Genomic DNA, 25000 nt, shown 5'->3' with positions numbered 1-25000 from the left:
ATTTCAGTCCTGGCTCTTCAACCTACTGACAGTGCGGACTTTGGGCAAGCAGTTCAAGCCTCCACTTGTTTCATTGTAGACTATGTCCATACTCTGTCTGAGTTTTATGGCTCTAAGTATTAAATAACAAATTGCTTACAGTGCCTGGCACATGGTAGGCATTCATATGTTCTCTTTCTCCTCCCACAGTGTCCAAGTTTAAGACACATATCTCTCACAGATAATCTGTGATGGAGTAGAATGAGCTGATTCCAATGCCACACAGAGACAGTCTTAGGGACTGAGAGTGAATGCCTACCATGATGAAAATTCCCCTTCCCATCTACACTGATACTGTGTTCCTAGGTCTAGTAGACCATATGGAGTGTCATATACCAAAATTTTGCACCTCTGCAAAGTGATAGAAGGGCAGAGAGAGGAAGGGGCTATCACATTTACTTTATATAATAGTGTAAAAAGTTTTTAGAGTAAACATGTATTGCACAAATTTTAAAAATTAAATTTCAAAACGAATCATTGATTCACTCACAAAACTGATTAGGGAAGAATAGGGATCCTAAGTATGCAGTCTTTGAGGAAGAAATTTCTTCCTTTCTTTAGCCCTCTGGGAATGAGACCTGGTGGGGTGAAATGGCAGGAGGCGAGAACCTTCTGATGGTACCTTCCAGCCAGTCCCCATTTCATCACTTGTTAATATTTTTCATCCTTATCTGGTAAGAAAATTTCCAAAGACTTTCTGAAGGTTATTTGTGCCCTGGAGGTCCTTTGAAAAGAAAAGTATCACTCATTTTGTTAGTCACTGCCCAGTAAGCCTGCAGTAAGTGAGGGGATCTGTTATCTACCACAGGCAGCAGTGCTGGTTGTCTTCTAGAATCTTTACCTGCATGCCGGCTCTCAGTCTAATGATATAATCTGTGAATACGAAGAGGAGCCATATAGGAAGTGTGGAAAAGTCTCAGCCTATGACAAAAGAAGGGGAGAAAAAGAAGCAGTATTATAGAGACAGTGCCAAGCAAATGAGAGAGACAAGTGCTGGGGAACCTCACCTCACTGGGAAAGTCAACATGGACAAAAAAGATTCTAAGAAGTAGAGGGACAACATGCCAGCACTTGTTTCCCTTGCACAAACTTGGCTAGAAAGATGCATCCAGATGCTTAAATCGTTTTCTTGAAATTTTCTTTAAGATGCCCAGCAAGGTGGAAAACTAGGTACTAGAAAGAATTCTGAAAAGACTACAGTGTGGTATTTATGTTAAAAAGATACCTGTATACACATACATCACTAATTTTTGCATCACTAGGGAGGGTAACGTAGCAGTAACACTTTTTTAAATTAAAAAAAAAGGCATTTTGGTGTTTTAACTACTTGGCATTTTCCAAGTTTTAAATAAAATTGTCAGTATTGACCTTTGTCCAATGTATAAGAAGCCTAGATACATGTATTGAAATACTTAATTAGATGACAGAATCTAAGAGAAGGCACATTAATGTTACTCTCACCACATCCTCTCAATCACACAGACCCAGAAAGGTTACAGGATTCCTGGAATCAGTCCCATCAGATACTATTAGAGCTAGGACTATAGTCCAAACCTTTTGGGTCCTAATCCCATGTTGTTTCCACACACCTGACGATTAAGAACAGATCTTCATAAATTTGTGCCTCTGAAAATGTTTTTATTTTGTTTTATGGAATATAAATAGGCTTTTCTCTTTAAGCTGGTATTTTAAAAGGGATTTTTAAGAGGCTTCTTGCTGACCACCCCACAGCCTGCAGCCACACACCCAACTCTCGTCCAGATACCTTCGTATAGAGTATCCACTAGATGAGTCCCCAAATAAAAACCTTCCCATCTCCCAAATACCAGACTGCACACTTGGCTCTAGACTCCCAGGTTTCCTATGTCTGACCCACTTGAATGGCATGTATTTTCTACCTGATTCACAGCTTTGTCTGAGCATTCCCAGTATTTGCGTCTTGTTATCTGATCTGCTGTTGCCCACTGTCCCTGTACAAAGATCTAAAACCACTCTTCTTTCTAAGGGGGCTGGATGGAAGACTTCTTATGCTCTCAATCAAATTCCCTTTCTCAGTGGTTTTCCCAGTTGCCAAATGCCTTTCATGTGACCCTCCCTGAATGAGAAAGTGATTAACTGGTATGAGGCTCAAGACATCGTCCCTCTCCTTTTGTTAGCTGTGAAGACAGAACACAAACTGCCGATGGGTACCAGAAATTCACTCAATCACATAAATGTCTCATCTAAAAATGAAAGCCAAATACACGTTTCTTTGTTTTTTGCATATATTTACAATATAAATACTAATTTGTTTCCAAAGTACATATTCTTTTAACAATTTGCAAAAGTTATCTAGCACGGGACAGCAATTTAATGTAAAGCCTCTGTAGTAGTGATTAAGGAAAAAATAGAACTGTTTCTGGGATAAGGGGTTCTAGAAGGACTATGAATGGGCATGATGATCTGAACCTGCAAGGGAAGTGTGAAGCAGCTGGGTCCGCCTGCACCGCCAGGACAGCCTGTTAGGGGACTACCACGTGAGACAGCAACCTGGACGCGGGTTGTAAAAACTAAACCCGGGAGATATAAAAAGTACACATGCTTGCATAGTGCGTTAATCTTAAAGAAGCTCAACATTTCATTCTCATTTTCAATAACTTAAAGGAATAGTACTTAAAACACATCACACAAAATTAAAAGACTTGTGCATATATTTCAGATTTCAACATTAATGTCAAAAATACATAGTATGATTTTACATAGGATTTGTGCTACGTTAGAACACTAGAGACAAACATCACTTGAGTATTAGGGAAAACATTAAATATTAAATAACTGAAAAATAAAACGTGTAAACACTAATCTAACTGCGGGGGTGGAGGGGTTGCTATTGCAACATGTCCAATGAAGTGGTTTCAACAGTACAAAAAGGATTAGGATATGAGTATTTCCAGTCTACTTGGAATATGTGGATCTCATTCCAGGAATCCTTGAATAAAAACTGGTCCAGGATAACAGGAGAGGATTCACTCTCCTGCTGGTTATTTTGGTACACTCCCTTCTACGCTAATTTTTGCTTTCAACCTTGGGTACTGAGCAAATACTTTAAACTGTCACTCCTTATCAACATCTCGGTGAAAACTGAGGGTTTGTTGGCGATTCAGTGTAGGATTTGAGTTCATATGCAGCACCGCTATCAACTTCCATTGACTTTCTAGAGAACAGTAGCCGTACATCTCTGTGGAGGTAGATCTTTCCAGATTTAGAACTCTGGAACCTAAACAAAGACACAAGAAGAAGATGCGTCATTTTAGGGAATTGGTGTTTAAAATAAGCAAACCTGAGTAATTACATTTTGAAAGCAGGAAGAATTAGTCTTGCTGTGATATTGACAGGATCTCTTTATTGAGATATTTAAAGTCTTACATTGCCAAAGCTCGTGCTGCTATTTAAGTGCCTCTTCCTATTCTTTAAATGTTCTGTACTCCCTTCCCCGCTTACAATGACAGAGTTGCTTCTTTCTGTATATCTGGGTTTCACGTACAATCCTGCTTTACCTCCCCGGCACCACAGCACATACCTTTCCTCATCTACAGCATCCAGTTTCAGTTCATGCCAGCCAATTATATTTCATTTGGGCTTTGAAGGCCAAGCACCTTCTAGCTACACAGAATGACCCATTTCACACAATTTGCCCTCCTACAATTTTGAGCATACTAAAAAGGATTCCATACTTGGAAAGTCATCACAGAAAATGATCAAGTTTCGAGGACAATCACAGGATGAGAAAGGACGAAAGGACTGCTATCAATCAGCAGTGGCTAGCTAAATAAAGCCTAATCATCATTAAAAAAAAAAAAACAAGAGGAAAGTTAGCAGTGAAATGAAAGTAGTTACCAAAGCTTCTATCCGCTGCTTAAATCTACAACATAATATAGGGGGTTGGAGGCTTTAACCACATAAATTTAACTGGCAGATAGTCAAACATACCGTTTGGTGCTAATTTCTCTGGTTTTCTCTTTGCATAGCAGAAATATTCTGTGTTTGTGGACTTTATTCCTAAATTAGCTGAAAAATCTGGTGGTCAGTTGTATATATTAAAGCAGACCCCTGACTGGCTTACTCATTCTTTCTGAAGTTTTTCACCTTCTCAACCTGAAGGAGAACATGGTGAACTTTGGGAATTATGCCATATTTTCCAAAGCAGTTTCTTTACAGCATTTAAAGTATCTAATCATGATGTGGGGATTATAAAAGCTGAGATAGTTGATTTTTACTTTGGTTAATGTTGGTTACATACAGCTAAGGTTGTAACAGATTAAAGAGGTCCTCTGCCTGGGCCCTGGAAGGAAGGTGCCTCCTCCTGATGAATAGGGCTCCCTGGAGTAAGGAATTACACTAAGATAAATTACTGTCACTGACATGATTGAGGACTTACTGTGAACATCAGAAAGTTATTAGGAACAGAGTTACAGGCAAAAGGCTATGGAATTTTCTTTTAACCAATAGACTTGCTCATTGATCCTAAGAACTACACTAAGATTTCAGGGCTGAAAACCTTACCTTAGGATGCTGGGAGCATGGACCTCAAGAGCCAATAGATGGTTTCTCACAACTTAGATGTGTGAGCTGGGTAGTAAAAATCAGAGGAAAACATATTTCTGATGGGATCACTAGAATACAAACTGTCTGAGGACAGAGATTTTGTCACTGCTATTTCCCTGTAGTCTAGAAGCATGCCTGACACATCAACACTTGAACAAATGAATGAATAAATGAAGGTTAAGAACTTCCCTGTCCTTGGGGAGAGGGTATAGCTCAGTGGTAGAGTGTGTGCTTAGCATGCATGAGGTCCTGGGTTCAATCCCCAGTACCTCCACAAAAAACAAACAAACAACAACAACAAAAAACTTCCCTGTCCAATTCAGCAGCCACTAGCCACATGGGGCTACTGAGCACTTGAAATGTGGCTAGTTCAAATTGAGTTGTGCTGTTTGTTAGTGTGAAATAAGTATTTACATCAAATATTTACTATAGCAAAAGAATGTAAAATAACTCATTGATAATTTTACATAGATTTTATATTCAAATTATAACACTTGAATTTGCTAGGTTAAATAAAATATACTAATCCTTTGTTTCATACTACTTTTTAAAATGTGGCTACTAGAAAATACAGAAATACATACATGGCTCATATTACTATTCTATTGGACAACACTAGTTTAGAAAACTGGGTTTCACTGCCCCAGATATATCAGCATTTGTTTCGCTATAAAATATTTTCTATTATACAGCTATACATGAAGACTCCCCTTATTCAACAACGATGACCAGAGGAAGATATGCCATGTGTTTTCTGCATCATGGCATCTCATAAAAGTGTCCAAATTAAGCAAATTCCAAGGGGCACTGGTCTAGTTAGAGCAACAGTTTTTAAAAATAAACTTAAAAATTGTAGAGTTTTCTTCTAAATATTCATCTGAAGCATTACCTCAAATGTATGAGGTAGCGTAATAACCGTTCTTCTGTATGTCGGATGTTCTCTTTATTAACACTTCTCTTCATTTCTTGTTTAACAGGTACAGAAAAAGTTCTTTGTCGTAGGAATGTCTGATGATTGGCTGGCATATCTCGTAAGTCATATATCACAACAAACATCTTCACCACAGTCTTATTAGGATTAAATAAGGTCTGAAGAAACAATATAGAAATTATTCTTTAAAAACAGTATTTTGTTGATCTGACTCAAAATGACTGAGCCAATAATAAAATAGGCTTTTTCATAATAAATTAATCCCAGTGGATACAATTCAGTTTGGCGGAATAAAGTTAATACAATTTCAGAAGTTTATGAAATGATATTCAATTTTTAAAAAATGGTTCAGTTTAATTTTTTATTCACAGTAATATAAGATCCTGTAACAAATTAGAATTTTTAGTCACAAGTCTCATTAATAATGGACAATACATAACTTTCACTCTTGTTCACATTTTAAGAAATGGTCCGACTAGATTAAGCAAAATATATCTTCACTGGATTAAAATATTCCAGTTCAATTATTTCAAAAATTAGCTCCATTAAAATGCATCAGTTGCAAAATACTCAAATTGAATTTTAATTTTCCTCATATTTTAATAAAGAATAAATATAATTTTTAAAATGTAAAAGCTTGGCAAAACTAGACTTTGGTGTTTTAGGTACACATAGTTATTATAAAATTTAAAATATGTTCTCAAAAAAGAGACCTTTTCCCATTTGGAAAATTTTCCAAGTTTAGAAAATAAAGTTCATTATTATTAGTTACAATGTAGACTAAGTAATACTTCATGTTCTTATAGTTGAATTCATTTCAAAAACTGTAGTGACACTATACTTTTTAAAAAATCATCATCAATACCATAATAGACCAAAATTAAGTTCAACTGATACTTGGCCATTAATAATTGAAGAAATATTATTTTTTAAGGTACTACTTTTTAAACAAAATCCAAGCTGCTGATTTGACTTTAACCAAATTACCAACACATCAATAGGTAACTTGGTGCCCATGCTTTCAGAAGCTCATCCGTGGCACTGGACATCACTCACTGAATCAAAATGAGAAATATATCAATATTATGATCCAATTTTTGAAATCTAGTGAGTCTTAAGATTAAGGCTAATACATTTAATAACTACAATAACTAGCAAGCCAGGAGTTCAAACCATGTTTATACATAATTAAACTTATATAAGGAGTGAAAGACATACCCAAAATTCAGATTCAGAATTAACCATTATTGTTGGCAGTCTTCAAACAAGGGGTAATAGGTTTATGTCTCATTATTATGAAAACTGACAGCCAGCTTTCCAGTGACTCACACTTTAACAAGAGCAACATAGCCCGAGGCAAGAGATTAGAAGATGATCACTCTTTTAGTTCAGGAAATCCATCCAACATAGAGATCTTACTTTAATATGCAGTGATTTTTCCTCAGTAAAATTTATGCATGTGTACATATTGTAATACATAGACACATATATATTGCATAGTATTACAGTTCATCCCTGTGTGATATGAGACAAACAAATGTACAGACTCCTTGCTGCACTGGAACAATGGTGATGAGTAAACGTGGTCTGGTAAAGCATTGAGTACACTATAGCCAAAGGTCAGAAAAAGGTTTGTTGAATTAGACCAGATTCTGAGTGTGAGAAACTCAGCTAGGCTTTTTTTTTTTTCTCTAAATTTCAGCTTTATTGAGGCACAATTGACAAATACCAGCTAGACTCTTTTCAAGAGTTGCAAGAGCCACACTGTAATAGACTTCCAAGCTTACAGGATTATCCTGGGTCTGACTTGGAAACAAACGCAATGGCAAACTAGCCTTGATACCAAATTACTCTTCTGAGAATCAAGGATGATGAAGGATTATTGCTCTGGGCTAGAAGTCTCCCGAGCCCAAACTAGATCAACACCTAGACTAAAAGGAGAGATGCCTTCTCTGCTTGACATTTGTCAGACTGCATTTCTGCTTTGTGTAACCATCTCACTAGATTAATTTTAGAAATTATTACACTAAGGATAATAGAATATTGCTTTCCAAGTTTTCCTGCCAAAACAATACTCACATTTGGGGTTTCATTTTACATAGATCAATCTCAGCCTGGCTTATTATATTAAATAGAAGGCACTGGCATTGCTAAATTCTAATTATATTAAAAATAGCTCTATTTAAGTTAACTGTCATATACTATTTTTCTAATGCATTCACCTTGATTAGCTTATTAATGCTTTCCTTTTATGGAGGTCCCCAAATGGTCATTCCTGGGGCAGAGCAGGGAAACTCCAAACAAAGCTGCAGCCCCACTGTTACTTACCAAAGTTGTTGCAGCAGCAGTAGCAGGAGAAAGGGCTAAGTTCTATATGTATGTGAGAGAATGATTATTGCAATTGTAGGCTATAAAACACATACCACTTGTATTGTTCCTGAAGGAGGTACTCGATAACCCCTTTTACCAAGGGACTCTAAAGTAATCACACCCTTGAAATAAAAGAAGACAAATTGAGTACAAACTCACGCATATATATATATATATACACACACACACACAAAAGACTAAAATAATAATAAATCATGTAATTACTAACATTTCAGAATTGTATTTGTATGGAAAAACATTCACAGAGAATTAATAGAGATACATTCTATGAATATGAAATAGTGAGGATCCCTCCTGTAAGGAAAGAATTTACTGCGCTTCCTGGAGATGTTGCAATGAACAATATGTAACATCAGTGACCATGCGGCCTGAAATTTCTATTAAGGTGTAAGATACAGAAGTGAGAAGTTCCTTAACTAAAAAGGAAGTAAGAATTATTCTCTTGTATCATGTGGGAAGAGGGAAATGAAGAAGCAAAACAATTTATTGGTCTTTGGACATATAAAAAGCCAGGAATGAGCAAGGGTCTAAGTCTTGCCCAAAAATGAAGTCAGTTCTTCAGTCAGCAAGTTGAGTTGTTATATACCTACATGGATTTCTGACTAGAGATGGACTAACATCATCAGCATCACCTATGAACCTGTTAGAAATGCAGAATTTCTGGCTTCTCCCCATACCTACCAAATCAAATCTGCATTTTAACAAGATTCTCGAGTTGATATCACACGTACATTAAAGTTTAAGAAGTACTGTTGTATTATATAAAGCAGTTTTCTGAAAAAGATGCTCTAATCACTGCAGGGGTCCAAACAATTGGAAACAGTATAAATTAAAACAAGGGAAGCTAAGATTGAATGCGTGTAAGTCCCTAGATAACCAGGATGACTAAATGACTACAGGTGGTGATTGTGAGACTTAATTCCTAGATAGTTTTAAGGAGCAAATGCTGATTCATTTGTCTTAACTGGATGAATAGTTTTCTTTTGGGTAGTTAAGTAGAGTAATTGTACACTCCACAGTTCTTATCCTATCATTATGCACTGTACATGCCAAAACATGTCAACCTTATGTAAAAGCAAATATAAAACAGGACTGTCCCATCAGGCAACATCTCTGTCAGGTTTGAAAGACAGACCAGGGATGGTGGTAGGGGGTAAGAAGGACAGGACAAAGGTAAAAGGGAGGGCCAGACTCCAATATGTGAATACCTAATCTCCAATGAACAGCACTTGACAATCAGAATATTAAATTAACACGTTAATAATGGGAAATGCTCATGGAAATGGGCACTGAAAAGACATATGTGGTTCTTAAAAATCTGATTTATCACACGGTCATTTAAAGCATGACAACAGCATTATCAACAAACTGTATTCCTAACCAAAACGGCAATAAAATTTCAACACTTTCTCTCTTACAATCTTCTCTACATGAAAAAAATGCTATGGTATATGAAGTTCCTCTTCTTCCTAGTTCCAGGAAGAAAAAGCAAAACATATCTAAATAACAGCTACCTTTCTAATCATATTGCTACAGACAATACATTACTGTTCTTCCTTGCCATCCTCCCCTAAAGACATATAGGAAAACTAGTGAGGCAACAACTACTACCAAGTTAATACTTATTTCCTTTAATAGATACAATTCTAATAGTTCTTAGAACGTGATAACAGTAACTAAATCAATATATAAAGAAATAATAGATTTTTTTTAAAGTCTTATCAAAGTTTAAGGCAACAATTTACAACAATTACTTCTAAGCAATGTAAGGCCAGTATTGGCAATGGTAAGTTAGGAATTTTAGAAAGAGATTGGGAAAGTATTTGGAATTTTAATAGTATTATTATTAAATTTAGTATTTAAATAATTTCATTATTTTAATTGGTTGACATATTAATATTTCCACCTAGAAAGTTACTGTGTTTAACATAAAGAAGAAAAACACACTTTCTTCTGCTATTTAAGGATGGAATAGGAAGATTAAGATGAACTAAATTTGGTCAAAATCTTACACAAAAACTCCTTCTTAAATGATTGGGGAATACAGAAGGAAGTATATCTTAATGTGGTTAATTACAAATAGAAGAGACTATATAGCATTGTTAATAAGATACTAATGCAAGTCATACTATGAATTTGCCCCTGAAAAACTTGCTTTAGACCTTCTGCCTGGCTCCCCCCCTGCAGTAATTTCTAAACAGTGAAATGTTGTCATATTACATAACACTTGGAGAACATTTTTACCACTGACACCCAAGTGGAGGTAGATATTTTATGGCTTTAAGGTAATCTTTAAAACAAATTATTATTTTTATTTTTTTAATTTAATTTAATTTAATTTAATTTAATTTAATTTAATTTAATTTTATTATTTATTTTTTAATGGAGGTTCTGGGGATTGAACCCAGGACCTCGTGCAAGCTAAGCACACACTCTCCCACTGAGCTAAACACCCCTCCAAGCTTATCTTACAGGAATTATTTAATGAAAAGCCCTATGTTATCTCTGCACCAAAAAACAGAATTCTCTGTCCTAAAATTTCACCTTCATGAGTCATTTGTATAATTTGTTATGAGAGGTTTCAAGGTTATTATTAGAGTAACAAACAGGGGTTTGGTGTCCACTTAGCTCTGCTGGTCTATGATATGTACTATCTTATCAAAACATGATCAATCCTCTGAAAACAGACTAAACTACCAAAACATAACTCAAATTTCCTAAAGAATAAGATTACTTTTATTACTTTACAGTAGGAAATATCTGTGGTCTATGATTTCAATTGGGTAACTTCTTGCAAAGGTAACTTTACTCATTCTTAATGAGTGAAAAAAAAATTACATACTGGAAAATGTATTAAAAAATATTATCACAGAAAAGTAAGTAAGAAATTCTTAAAGGATAGACTAACTTAACCTGATTTAAACTCTTTCCAATATTTCTTCAAAATCTACGATCATTTGTATGCAGTTTCTGGAGACAGCGAGATAAAATCCTTTCTCTCTTAATCCTTCATTTTTTAGATGTCAAGCAAGGTCAAGGAACAATGTTGTTTTGCTCTTTTAAAGCATAGTTCAAATTACCTACTGCTCATGAATTTCACTCAAAGATATTTTTTGAGCTCATTTTTAGCCAATTCACTCTTTTATCTTCTTTCTAACTTATCCTAATGGTCATCAGGGACTCTGTACACTAATGACAGATTACGTTATGTTAGACCTTATCTTTCCACTCTCTATTACTATGTGCCAAAAGAGTATGTGAAATTGATGAGAATTTTTGATGTTCTGGTTAAGCAAAATGGGCACCTTTAGTCTAATATTGAAAGCATTCCAGTATGACTGATAAACATTTTTTCTTTTTAAAAATTTTTTGATTGAAGTATACTTGATTTACAGTGTTGTGTTAATTGATACACATTTGATACTGAACTTATCTCAATGATATTTTCCATTTTATTAATTATTCAAATTTAACTGTTATTTTTTTTTTCAAAATTATACGGGGAAGTGGACACATCTTTCTATGGTAAATGAATAACACGTGGTATATGTGATAATTGGGCAAGTTTGTGAAGAATTGGGCCTGTTTCTTTCATGATAACCATTGGTGTGCATCTTCATGATTATGACCCACAAATATAAATATTATTGGGAAAAGAAAACTTTGAATGATTAGACACAACTATGCTTTTTCTATCAAAGTATGAAACACAGATTAGACTCTTGACTAAAATTTTCACCCTTAGAAGGGAGTAAGGCTAAACAATTTTCCCTGAACAAACTAGGCCAATAATGAGTAGGCTATATTTAGGTCCCTAAAAATTATAACTTCCCTTCCTCTGATACTTCTCAATTATGTAGAATTCCCTTTTCATATCTTTTATTAATAACAAAAGACACTGTTACTGATGTCTTTGAAAACCTAGAAGGTGGGGGTGAGGGATATTGGAAAAGGAAGAAATTAGGCCAGGTGATAAGTTAGGAAACTCAAGTAGCAAGACCAGAGCTGTATATTTCTATGTCTATTGCAGTAAAAGTAAGACCTCACATAAAAACCCAGATCTGACTCCAGTGTCATTAATCAAATTTTTATCATTTTTTCAGATTACACAGAAAGAAATATATTTTCAGCACCATCCTCAAATACAATAAAGGATATCTGTCATTAGCGCTTGCTCAGAAAGAAGTTGTGAGGTAATATTTTGGTTATATTAGCCTGCATTTAGCCTTCAGCTTTCTCTTAGGAAGTACTTTATATGTTCAAGTATTGCACCAAAGCAGAACTAAATCTCTTTAAATTTAAAGACATTGGTATTTGTCATTAAGTTGGTTGATTTGAACAGGAAAAGACAATTTAAAAAAAATTTTAAATACTTGCCATATAAGGAGAAGGAGCATTATCATCGGAAACACTGTAGAATGACACTTCAACTGGAAGAGTTAAATGAGTGGGGCAGAAAACACCACTTGCCCCGACCTCGGCAGTAAAACCATCAACAACGCCAAGAGGATCTAACCGATAGTTCAAGACAGATTCCTGGAAGACAAAATAAAGGAATTTTTAAGAAATAAAATTTAAAAGTTGAACACAGTCATTCTTTCTTTCTGTTTAAAGAAATACATTACTGTGCTTTCTGGGACTAGAGAGGTGGCCGAAGCCATTGCCATGCCCTCATTTCAAATGTTCATCTGACCTGAAGTTAACCCCCTCCCACACCAATCTTCTGCCATCCTATAAAAGTGTGGCCTCCTCACTATTCCAGCCCACACTGAACTATCCTTGAACTTCACCATTATTCAGACCTAACTGTTTAATGTGTTATTCTTATCTTTGTAAAGAAAAATATGCTGTACGAGAGCAGGTATAGTGTTAGAAGTTTTCTTACTCCTCACAGTCTAGTCCTCGGGCGAGCCATGGAGAAGCGCTTGAAAACTTGTTACAGGTCATATACAGGAGTTCCATCAAAAGAGAAAGCCAAGGACGTATAACTTTGAGAAACAACTCGTTCCTGAAAACTTTTGTACGTGACACGTGTTTTATTGTGTAATTTTAAAAAATAGTAAATGCACACGGGGGAGAAAAAAACCTTTAAACTACCGAAATACAAACAGTAGAGAAACTCCTTATCCATATCTCCCAAGCTGACTTGCTGAGGTAACCACTTTTATCAATTTAGTTGTTATTTGTTCAGCTATGAGGAACATGTTAAACCTTTCATAGGCTCTCTTTTATATACAAGTATCAACATATATATGTACACATCACGAAATGTCAGTAGCATTTCTTTGGTTTAGAGACTCTTTGAAAAGGAACACTGCAAGCCCTCATGAGTCTAAATTTGAAAGTGATATCAGCAATTCCAAAGCCTCCTGATCAAAAAGGCCAGACCAAGAGACTACGTGCAACCAGCCTTCTATCTCTCCCTCCTGCCCTGCAGTCAATCCAGTCCATATCCCGTTGATACGACCTCTCAGTCTTATGGCCTCAGCTCTCTCCCCCACCACCAGCCTAGCTCAGAACCTTACAGCTTCTCCTCTGAACAAATCCAACACCTCTGAATTAGTTATTCCACCTCTAGTGTATCCTCTGTATTACTGCCAGAGTTTTTCTTTAAAAAAAAAAAAAGTCTTATGTCACCCACCAGGTTAAAAACTTTGTATTTCCCACACAGGGTGAAGTCAAATCTTTGCAGTGTGGGAGGTAAGGCCCACCCTGCCCTTTCTTACCTCAGCTCTCCTCATTGGCACACAGTCTTCTGCTCCAGTTCCAGTTGATACTTTTCAACACCATCATGCTCTTTTACAACTTTTGCACACATGTCTTTGCACATGTCGTTCCATCTGTCTAGAATCCCTTACCACTCCCCACACAAATTTACTTGGCAAATTCCTACTCATCTTTTGTAACCAAGCTCAAGTGACAGTTCTTAGCAAAGCTTTCCCAATCCCTTTAGCAGAGAGAGCAAATATATGAGGACTGAGAACATTTCTATCACACTGCTAACTACTTGAATTTATAAATTATTTACATGTCCACCTTCTCCAGTAGATTGTAAACTTCTTTAAGGCAGGAACTTTATTATTTAGCTTCATATCCCTAGCATACAGCATGACATGTAGTAGGTACTCAATAAATGCTTCTTAAATAAGAAAAATATTCTAAAGATATATAAAATTTTCATAGAAAGAGCACATATAAAAATGCTTATGGATAAGGTCAGTGACCCATATTAGTCTCTGGCTTTATTCAGACTTTTGTGACTTTAAACTAATATACTAAAGCATGCATGCTAGGTCTTATTCAATGCAAACAACAAGAAAAGAAAAGGCATACAAATTACAAAGTAATAAATAAAACTGTCCCTATTTGTAGATGATTTGAGAATCTACATATTAAACCCCCTAAATCAATTAATAAGCAAGTTGAACAAGGTCATAGGTGATTATATATGTTTACATACATGCATATACACATACACACATACATGCATATGTATGTGTATATATGTATATATACACACACACATATAAAATCACTTGAAAAAAGCCCCAGACCCTAAAAAAGAGTCAATACCAAATCACTCTACTTACATAAAATTCTAGAAAATTCCAGCTATTTTATACTAATAGGAGGCACTGGGATTACCCCATGTGGGACAAATAATTGACCCATTTTGAATGGCTGTCAGCATTGTGCTGGACTGAAGGAGGGGAGGGGTTGATTTTCAGGCTTTGGAAAAATATAATCCATTTTTTTATTTCTTTTTCACAAGCAAATGACATAAATGACACCATGGGTCTGGGTTAAGAAACTTCAACTCTTAAAATAGTTTCAGAAAATATTACCTCAAAATTTCCTAAGAGACTAAGACTCGTTACAGGTGGAGCACTAGAACTCAGAAATGGTTTTTCATGAATATCCGGATCATCTTCAATGTTTAAACACGGTCGAGGACTATTTAAAACAAGAACAAGTCAGCAAATGGACATATCCGTTAAAATATCTTCTAATTTACTTTTGTGCAGAATTAAATTAGGAGAATCTAATCAATTTTACTTAAACTACCACAATAAAAAACTAATGTAACCGAATTTTAAAGTATGAAATATCTAGTTTTAAATTCCTGATTAGATTTTATAATCTTTGTCATAATATTTGATAAAGAGTATATATAACATTCTTGTTTCAAGGTGGAATTTATAATGTATCACATAGTGGCATCTACTGGAAATATTTAATACTGTAATACAGTCTTCTATATCAATCTTAATTTTCAGTTCATAAATAGGATACAAAGGCAAAATTATGTGACTAAAGAATATAATGAGAGTATTATTTGTCAACATAGAACAAATTGCCAAAGCTTTTTGCAAAGGAATGTAAGGCAAAGAAGGAGGTGAATGACAGAAATATATAAACTCACTTAAATGTTAAAAATTAATGTACATGTTTATCTTGACGACCATTCTATAGTAGCTACTCATTGTCTTAATTTCTCCCTCATTCATCCTTAATAACTGTATGTGAAATCATATTGAAAATGATAACAAGCTGGAAAATAATATTCCTATTAAAATTCTGATTGTTAGAGTCAACACTATTTACTGTGAAAGGCTAAAATTTTGTGCAATACTGTTTCATATACACAAAAGAATTTTAAGATAAATACCTTCTAGATGATAAGCTTTTCAGATGCAGTAATGAAGAATCCAGGTCAAAGCAACCTGATTGTGTCTTTCTTTGAGGAACCTAAGGTTAAAATAATCATTTGTGATATTTTAAAAGAGTACAATTTTTTCTTGAATTTATACAATAATTTTCAAATGAAATTTAAGTATATCTTAAAAAATAATAAAACTTCTCCCATAACAGCTTACTTAAAATCATGCTCTTTATTACATATTAACCTTATGTCTTCATTTTATTAACTAGTTTGAAAAAAACAGATGATTAATAACAGCACTTTTACTAGGTTTTGATTTTTTAAGAACCAGAACCAGTTTTTTCGAAAATCAAATCTTACATGGAATCCCAATATATAATATATGACTTTTATTTTTTTTACTTCATATACTTCTGTACTAGGGGAAGGCAGTAGGAATAAATGATTTATAGCTTCACAATAAAAAGAGGGAGAAATAGAATTAAACGGAAAGGGGATCATGGGGTCCTGCCACCTCTGCTGTTCCTCCACCCATCCCTACCTCACCACACATTTCCAAGAACCCTGGCTGGGGCTTCACAGAGAACAGGTTTGAAAAATACTACTCTGGATATTCAACTACTATAGTATACTAGATTACATTTAAGACAAACCACCAACAAACTCAAAATATCCTCAAAATGAAACTCTCAAGTGTAAATTAAAGGTAAAATCGTATACAACATGCAAGTTAGATAGATTTGTTACTAGAATTAACGTTAAATATGTATAAAGTATCTGAGTGATTAGTCTAATTGCTGACTAAGAACAGATGATACTGAAAGTCTAAACCACCTCAGTATTTTTGAGAGCTGTACAAATGCAACATGCTATATTTTGTAGTCAGAACTTAATGTGAAATTTTCAATCCAAATTCTTATGTCTTCAATTCTGGAAAGTTCTCTAATTTCTTCTAATACTGCATTTTCCTTATTCCATGTAGTCTTCCTCTTGGAATTTCTACTGGGTTTATATTGAACACTTCATTCTGTCCTCCAGGGCTCTTTCATATTTTACTCTCTCTCTTCCTTTCAGCACTTTATTCTAGGTGCTTTCTTAACATGTGTCTATTCATTGACTAGATCTCTATTCAGCTGATACTAGTCTACTGTTTAATCCAGTGTGTATGTGTATGCACATGTGGGTGTACACTTCAATGACAGTATTTTTCACATTTATAATTTCTATTTTTTCAGTCCACTTACTCTTTCATCTCAATCCCTTGTCTTTATCTTCATTTCTCTCTTAGAACATTTTAAACAGAATTATTTTTTATTCTCTTTCAAGTTGCTCTGATAAACAGGATCCCTAAATCTGAATTCTCTCACTTCTTGCTCTTGCTGATTCTTTTAAAGTGCTTTATAATTTTCTTTCCTCTGAGATCATGTTCAGCAAGAGTATCTTCCATGACAATACATCCTTGGTGCCATGGATTATAAATATGAGATAGTTCCATGTTTCCTCATAGACAGTACAAATTCAGAACCCTCAGCCCATGGGTGGCTTAGGCCTAGGTCCAAATTCTTTGGAGGGCTTCTTTTCCCACCTACTCTATTCCTTCCTGTTACACCCTTCAGTAAATAGGTGAATTTTGTTCTCCTCTCTCATTTCTAGAATGGCAGTCCTCCCCTGTTTACGGCTCTATGAAGAGTTTGGTTTTAGGTCCCAGCTATGATTGGTGTAGACCTGACTCCTGTTCCAGCAGAGGTGTTAAACCCTGTACTTCAGATATCCCAGAAGGCCACAATTAGCCTCAAGTTAGCATTAGTATTTTGAGGTTTATCTTTCTCGCTCTAACACTATGTTATGTATTTAGAAGTTGTGTTACATTTTATCTAGGATTTCTGTCTTTGGGAACGAGGAAGGGTCTTCTTGTGTCAACTCAGTCCACCGTACTGAACAGAAGTCTGTAGTGCATTTTATACTAGCATGATGCTAATAATTTTTTTCTTGATCACTTGGGCATTTTGAAAGCACTCATAGGTAGGTTAAATATTTGGGGTTATTTTAAATTGTTTGGAATTCAGCTTCTCTAAAATAAACATATAAAGGTCCAAGTTGTAAATTTAAATCTAGATCTCTTATTCAAGAATTATTTTTTGAACATATGCCAGATACTGTATGCTTTGAGTTTACTTAAAATACACACACAAAACAGCAAAACTCATCTTACATCAGTAGCAAAATAAATACGTTTTTGGTTTGTTAGGATATTGACTGCTTACCTCTGTTTTAACTGAAATGGCAGCCCTAGTGACTAACTACTGGATGTTTACTATCTGTCAGGAAAGGTACTAATCATCTCCCCAACACTAAGGTAGATATTATCACCCCCCCTTTACAAATGAGGAGACCAAGGCTGAGAGAGATAATATTATTCACTCAATGCCACACAGCGAGGGTGAAGTTGGTGTGACTCAAAGTGAGGCTCTTCATCACACTCAGATCTATACATCTATCTGTAAACGTAGAGTGGGGAACCATGTATGTCTTAAAATAAGATGATTAACTGCATGGGTCTCAAGTCAAAGACAGCCACAAATTTGATTCCCAGATGATCCAGCTGGTCGTGTCAACAAGCCTCAGCACTAAGATAGAAACCTATTTATTCACTTGACACCAAGTATTTTCCTTACATTCGGTAACAATTAATATGTTAGACAAAAGATTTCAGAGAAATTTTATAATCCTAACATAATAAATTGCATTTTTATTCACTTTTCTGCCTTTTTCCATATTGGCATCTAGCTATTCAATGTATCAAAAAACAAAATGTTTTCCAATTAGAAATTTATTTTTAAAATATTAAAATTTTTTTCCATTAAAGTTTGGACAAAATGATTTGCAAACATTTTACATGCTTGCAATTCTAAACACAAAATAAAAGAAAAAAACTTACAGGACTTGAAAGAAGAGGCAATCCAGTTCGAGGATGAAAAGCTCTGGTTGAGGTTCCATCCAAGGAATGAAAATTATGTTTCCTCCAGACATTTGAATGTTTAAGTGGTGTAGTCCTCTGCTAGGAAAAGAATTAGATTTTAATGGTAATATTTAATTTTTTTTAGCTTTACATTTATTCTTAATAGGTACTGAGGTATTGTATTATATCCTTGGTGGTAAAGCAAATGTAATGACCTATTTATCTATCTATACACACACATATGTACACTTCAATCAGAAAACGGTATTTAAGAGTTTTTTTCTAAGATGCTGAATAAACTCAAATATTCTAGAGAAAGTATGTCCAAATACAATTGCCTTATCAACATATGGTCTTATTTATAAACCAGAGTCTAGTATCTGGTATAAGCTAATATTCAATTCTTTTAATTTGTGGGAAAAAAAACTCACAGTTAGAAAAAATTAGCATCATATTCTAAAATATGAAACTATGTCAATAGCAAGAGTTATTCTCAGAGGATACAATCTGGTAAAGCATGAAATAAAAATATAATAAATGTGAATTTTAAAATATATCTGACACTGTCACAGTATCATGTTTTTGAAGTGATACAAGAAATAGACTAATTCTTAAGAATTCAGGTAAGCTTATACTCAGAAATCAGAAAGTCATAAAAACATATAAATGAAAATCACAAAAGACTAATTAATTGGGGTCCTGGCTGTACCATTTACTAGCTATATGAACTTGCACAAGTTACTTACTCTCTCCTAGACTCCTCATTTGTAAACTGGAGTTAGTAATAGCACCTAACCTCATAGCGGTTAAGTAAGGATTAAGTAAACCAACTTGTATAAAACATTCAGAAGAGTACCTGGGCACATAGTAAATGCTGTACAAGTATATTTAAAACAAGTCCATGAAAAAACAAATCTTACTGTCTTGGAAAATACCATGGTCAGAGTAAGCGTTTCTATTAGGTACCAGAAAGGATGATGAAAAGCTAATATTCTAAAGGCCAAGGTAGGTTTGTGACAATTATAGTTTTAGGAAATTGGAAACTACTATTTGATTAAACCCGTATGTTGGAAAGATGAGATCTTCTGTTGAAAAATAAAAATTGGGAACAAGATATAATTTTAAGACTGTAATATCCAGCAAAACTAATCTGTATAATAAAAAAGATGAACCATGGTCATTCAAATTTGGATCAGGGAAATTAAGGTAGTTAAGTAGTTTCCCATACTCCAAGAACTAATACAAATTTATATCTCAATAAAGGATATTCAAGCCTAATCACACTTTTCTAAAATTAAGAAATAATTTGGTAGAAGGTCAAATAAAATGGAACTAACTTAAATATCTTTGATTTATATAGTGCATTAAAAACACATCATTCTTGTTTTAAAATTGAGGAAGTTGAGGTTTTTGAAAGTTAATGTGATTTATTCAGCTTCACTCAAAGAGCAAATTGTCAGTACTGAAACCCAAGTATTTTGACCAACAGCCCAGTGATTTCATTTCAGATATCCCTAAAATCCTTAGCTGAGCATTGGCATAACGCAATGCATAACGCACATTAGGCCAGAACTGCTAACAAACAACACACTAAAATTAACTATACAAGTTTCATTTCCGACTTCTATTTACTCTTCAGCAATTGTTAACAGTACTGAAATAAACATAAAAGGGCAACCAGAAGAATTTACCTAGCACGTGCTCTTTAGTGGGTGCATTATTTGCAAGGATATTAATACTAGTTCTATATTTTAGGTTTACTATATCAGACTGTGTGTTTTATAAATAATGGGCATCTTGGGCCATAATAATTAGATCTCCTATAAACAAAATGCAAACTATAACAAATGTTTGAGGATTATATTTGAAATATTAGCTATTACCTACCAATACCTCTGTATTTTTCAGTCGTTCACACGTAGACAAACAGTCTTTTACATTCTTTCTCTGAGAACGGTTTTGAGATTTTTCATCAATTGGATCTTCTTTCTTATCCTGTTCATTTTTTAATTGATCTGGCTTTTTGCATTTGAAACCTTCGTTATCTTTATTGAAATAATTTTCTATACTATTAAGTTGAGTATTTTGCTCACATGGCTTGGGCCTTTTTGACACTTTATTTGAGCACGCATTTTCGTGTTTGTTCAAATATCCAGACATTTCCAACACAGTAACTTTTATTTTTGAGTCATTTATTTTTGAATGATCAAATTGGTGATTGTTTAAAGATTCTGAATTATAATTTCCATTTATTATTATTTTGTCCTTATACCTATTTGGGCAAATCTGTTTGTCAGTACTGTTGCAACTTGAATACTGTTTATCAACTTCATTAATTTCTTGCTCCTTAAACTGACACTCAGAAAGTGTGTTTTCCAATCTGATTTTCAAATCTAAGTTATTTTCTTTGCAATGAGACATATTTGAGGGAGTCATTAGACCAGTGGCTTTGTTCTGTGTCTCTTGAAATGTACTTTGGATTTCACGAGGATTGTCCTGATACAGATTTCTTCTTGTCTGAGGTTTCAAAGAAGGCTGGACTTTACTACTGCATTTTAAAGAACTAAAATATTTGTTAGGTATTAAGTGTTTCCCTTCACTGATGTCATCTAGCAAGGAAAACTTTGTGTTAGAAATGGAAATAGAAGCATCATCCTTGTTTTTCTTCAACAGATTTTTGTCTTCGTAGGAACTCCTGAACACTTTAGAAGGAAGTGAACTGGAGCCCTGCGTGTTGAATGACTGCCGGGGTATGTGAGATGCCGTTGGGTCGATATGCTCCAAGTGTTGAGCAATCCTTGCAATAACATCTTGCCGCTCCTGGAGTAAACAGCTTATCAAAGGATTAGTCTCACCAACAGACTGACGAGAATGAAGACCATTAGAGATGCAAGTGTCACTCCGAGGGGTTTCTGGTTTTACTCGAATTTTCCCCTCATTGGTGTTTTCTGAGGAGGTGAGCTCTGGAATACCAAAAGAAATGGAGAAAGTTTCTTTACATTTTCTCACATTTTCATTTTCTTGTGAAACTCGGAGAAGTTTTGAATTAAGTGAACTAGATTCTTGTGTATTAAGTGGGTGTCCAGAAACATGTGAAGTGCTTGGATCACAATGAATCAAATGCTGAGCAATTCTTGCAATAACTTCTTGTCGTTCCTGAATTAAAGACCCTATTAAAGGATTAGTCTCACCAACTGACTGCCAAGAATTCTGGCATCTAGAGACACTGGAGTCAATCACTGAAAATGATTTTACAGTTCTCACTGATGTTTCATGTGATTTTTTATCTCCTATACCACTAACGCCCAGAATATTGCCTTGAGATGTTCCACAGTCAGATTTACTGCCAGCGCCTGGATATAGTTTGACATTTTTGACAGCTGCTGTATATTCTGGAGTTGTGCCATTTTTTGCATGTAATAATATGCTTTCGGGTGCCATCATCCAAGTTTGTTTGCTACACAGACGCTGTGAACTGTTTGTACTACATTGTTCTGCTTCAGTAGAATTTCGGTGCTGATGGGTTTTAAGTTCATGCTCTTGAATCCTTTTCTCATAAAGGCCAATATTAGTGTGAATACTACAGGTCAAAACTGGGTAATTAGATTGTCTGGGCAAGGACTGAACGCTGACTTTCAAGGCCACATTGTGAGAAACATTGGGAACAGGAAACACATGTTCAGTTGGAGTCTGTGAAAAATTCCACTGTAGGTCTACATCAGCAGCACTGATTCTAGAATCACACAGAAAAAAATGGAATCAATGGATTATAAAACTGATCATGTATAACTGTAAAATTGTGCTCTACACTGGAAATTGACACAGCATTGTAAACCGATTATAACTCCATTAAAAAACTTACATCATTATATTATTTTAAAAATTTTACACAGTCATATACTTTGTTTGCATTAATTACTATTGAGATTTCACTCTTACCTACTTTACCATGCTCGTCATTCTGATAAAATCAACATAAATAGTACAACAGATTACGCTTGGAATAGAGATGATCTTCTTTTTAAGAACTCTATACTACTAAAGCATTAAAGCTCAAGAATATCGTAATTCAAAATTAGTGGGCAAAATAGAAAACAAGGACTTTGTCTTTACCAAATAAATGGATTCAACTAATTCTATAGTGCAAGGTGATTAAGAGACACTCTCAATCTCACGGCCACCTGCTTAAAGAGACAATTAGACAGCTGTTCAACAGCCTATATGTTTATAGTTTCCAAATTAAGTAAGTCTACCATTATGGAAATTCGGCAGCCCAGAAAGTGTTTCCCCTTTATTTATAATGGTGGTATTTAATCATTGCTAGTTCTCTAAAGTAAGCATAAAATTTCTCTAAAAACTATTCTACACCAAATTTAACTGAACAAGCAAAACTCATATTGATTCACATCTAAATTTCTCTACTTTGTTTTGAGAGAAACTTCAGTAAATTTTACTTATATTCAGAAATGAAGGAAATAAACTGCATAAAAGGTAAAACAGCATTCAGTAGCTCACCACTGTAGTTGAATGCACACTGTCCTTCCGCCCTAGACATACCTGTAAAGAATATTTCGTGGAATAGCACCATGAGAAACACTCAGCCAAGCACTTAATTGAGAAAAAAACACAAATGAGCGGACAGCCAATAGAAGAGTCTTCTCTTCAACAAATCGATCGCCACTCCTAAGGGAAGTAAAACAGCATCATCTAAATGTGAGCAAGTACACAATGACTGAATTTTAGAAAGACAGAAGCTGAAATAAAAATATTACTCAGAATGTATGCTTTCAAGAGTATAGGAGTGCATTTACCAGCATCACTTGAAGTCACATAAGTATCAAACATAAATTTTACTACATAAAAAGATGGATTCAGAAAAATAACATATTATTCAAATAACTTATAGAAAGTAATGGAAAACCTGATTTACCAAGGACAACTTCAAACTCAGTTCAATAACTTACTGTCGAGGAACTGGCTCCAATATCCATCTTTCTAACAGTAATGCATCTTGCTTAATTGCAGGATCATTTAGATCAATTCCTTCTGTGGTGGGCCCGTCGTCGCTGTAGCAGCAGTCTGGTAGCAGCATCACTTCCACCATGATTGGAAGGCTGTTCTTCCACAGCAACGCAACCTCAGACCTGGTTCGTCTGGCTTGGCGACACTTAGAGAAAATGATGATAAGTGTAACAGCTCAATAGCCCACCCCATTTTACATTTAAATTTGAAGTATAATTGTGCAGCAGACATCTGTATGAAAATGAGTCACCTATTGCAGGGCTTTGCACAGGCTTGTCTATTTAGGTTTCCTCATTAAATAATGGATCAGCACTATAAGCTCCAGAGTACGGGGATTAGGAGTGAACAACAATTATGATGCAAATTTTCTCGGGGGAGGATATCTGTGCTTTATTTTGTAGAAAAAGAACTGCCGCCATGCACAACGTCTGACAGGCCTCAAGATGGCCCAGCCTTGCCTAGTCTGTTAATTACATCATCATTAATTACAGAGGAAAGATTCATTGTAAGAGAAAAATATTAAAAACTCATTTTCATTAAACACTCAAACAAGATTTTAAAAATTTACAATTTTGGACTACATTTAAAAAACTAACTGGGAGAAAAAACCCCTTACAGCAAATTACACACTACATTCCAAAATATTTTTAACAGTATTATATAAAAATATTAATTATAGCAAAAAGTATCCTCCCATTAAAAAGGGGAGGGAATAAGAGGGAAATTGATTAACATCGGGGAGATCACCATGAACATCAATCTAGTAAATAAACAAGACCACAAAGCCGATGAGCCAGGGCTGAGTCTAAAAGTAAAGAAAGCTAATTCACAGTACCAAAAATAATCTTAAATCTGGCTTGTGTGGAGGCAGGTAGGAAACTGGCTGCCCACCTGCCTGCTGATCAAAAAGCTACCCACTGTGCCTCGTTTAGGAGCCGAAGTTAGTAGCTATCGTTCAAGACTAGGACTTTTTCTTTCTTTTCTTTATGGTTTTGGCTGATTTTATACTGAAAAGTGAACATGATAATTGTGATATAACAAAGGTTATGACAGAATTTAAACTAGTTTGTATAAAAGACAGATAGAAAGTATTCAACACACAGTTCTCACCTGGGCCAGCTTGTCACTACATTCATGTTTGGTAGTTACTGGGTAACAGGACTGTGCTGGAGGGCAATGGAAACTTTCTGTCCGACCTTTTACAGAGCATTCAGGTGTTCGTCCTTCTGTTATTAACAAGGCCAAAGAGACCAGGAACTCCTCTGCATCGTATTCAAAATATTCATCTAGAGTATCTGGTATTAAAAAAAGAAAGAAAGAAAGATAGGTCCTTGCTTTAATATATTCTGGTAATAACTCATTTTTTATGCCTAAAATGGCTAATGTCATAGTCCATATTCAAGTATATTCA

The 25000-nt window shown here is 34.8% G+C and overlaps 1 protein-coding gene across 15 annotated transcripts in view; it reads right to left on the bottom strand.

Moving 5' to 3' along the window:
• Positions 1-2711: 2711 nt before the first annotated feature.
• The window catches only part of ATOSA (atos homolog A), a 99823-nt gene continuing 77534 nt past the window's right edge, over positions 2712-25000 (bottom strand). For 10 of the 15 annotated variants that reach the window (XM_031672765.2, XM_072962406.1, XM_072962400.1 and 7 more), the window contains 11 exons: positions 24700-24884; positions 23532-23734; positions 23125-23250; positions 20455-22300; positions 18547-18666; positions 15615-15694; positions 14791-14899; positions 12323-12481; positions 7978-8046; positions 5513-5712; positions 2712-3295 (listed from right to left, as the gene is read on the bottom strand). In XM_031672765.2, coding sequence (XP_031528625.1) covers positions 3142-3295; positions 5513-5712; positions 7978-8046; positions 12323-12481; positions 14791-14899; positions 15615-15694; positions 18547-18666; positions 20455-22300; positions 23125-23250; positions 23532-23734; positions 24700-24884 — 3251 coding nt within the window. In that variant the 3' untranslated portion in view covers positions 2712-3141. Of the gene's footprint in view, positions 3296-5512; positions 5713-7882; positions 8047-12322; positions 12482-14790; positions 14900-15614; positions 15695-18546; positions 18667-20454; positions 22301-23124; positions 23251-23531; positions 23735-24699; positions 24885-25000 lie in introns of those variants that run through there. The other 5 variants (XM_015242726.3, XM_072962402.1, XM_072962403.1 and 2 more) reach the window with 5 other exon arrangements.

Source organism: Vicugna pacos, chromosome 6 (assembly GCF_048564905.1).
Source record: "Vicugna pacos chromosome 6, VicPac4, whole genome shotgun sequence".
NCBI lineage: Eukaryota > Metazoa > Chordata > Mammalia > Artiodactyla > Camelidae > Vicugna > Vicugna pacos.
Note: the sequence above shows the minus strand (reverse complement) of the source record. Positions and strands in the feature narration are given on the sequence as shown.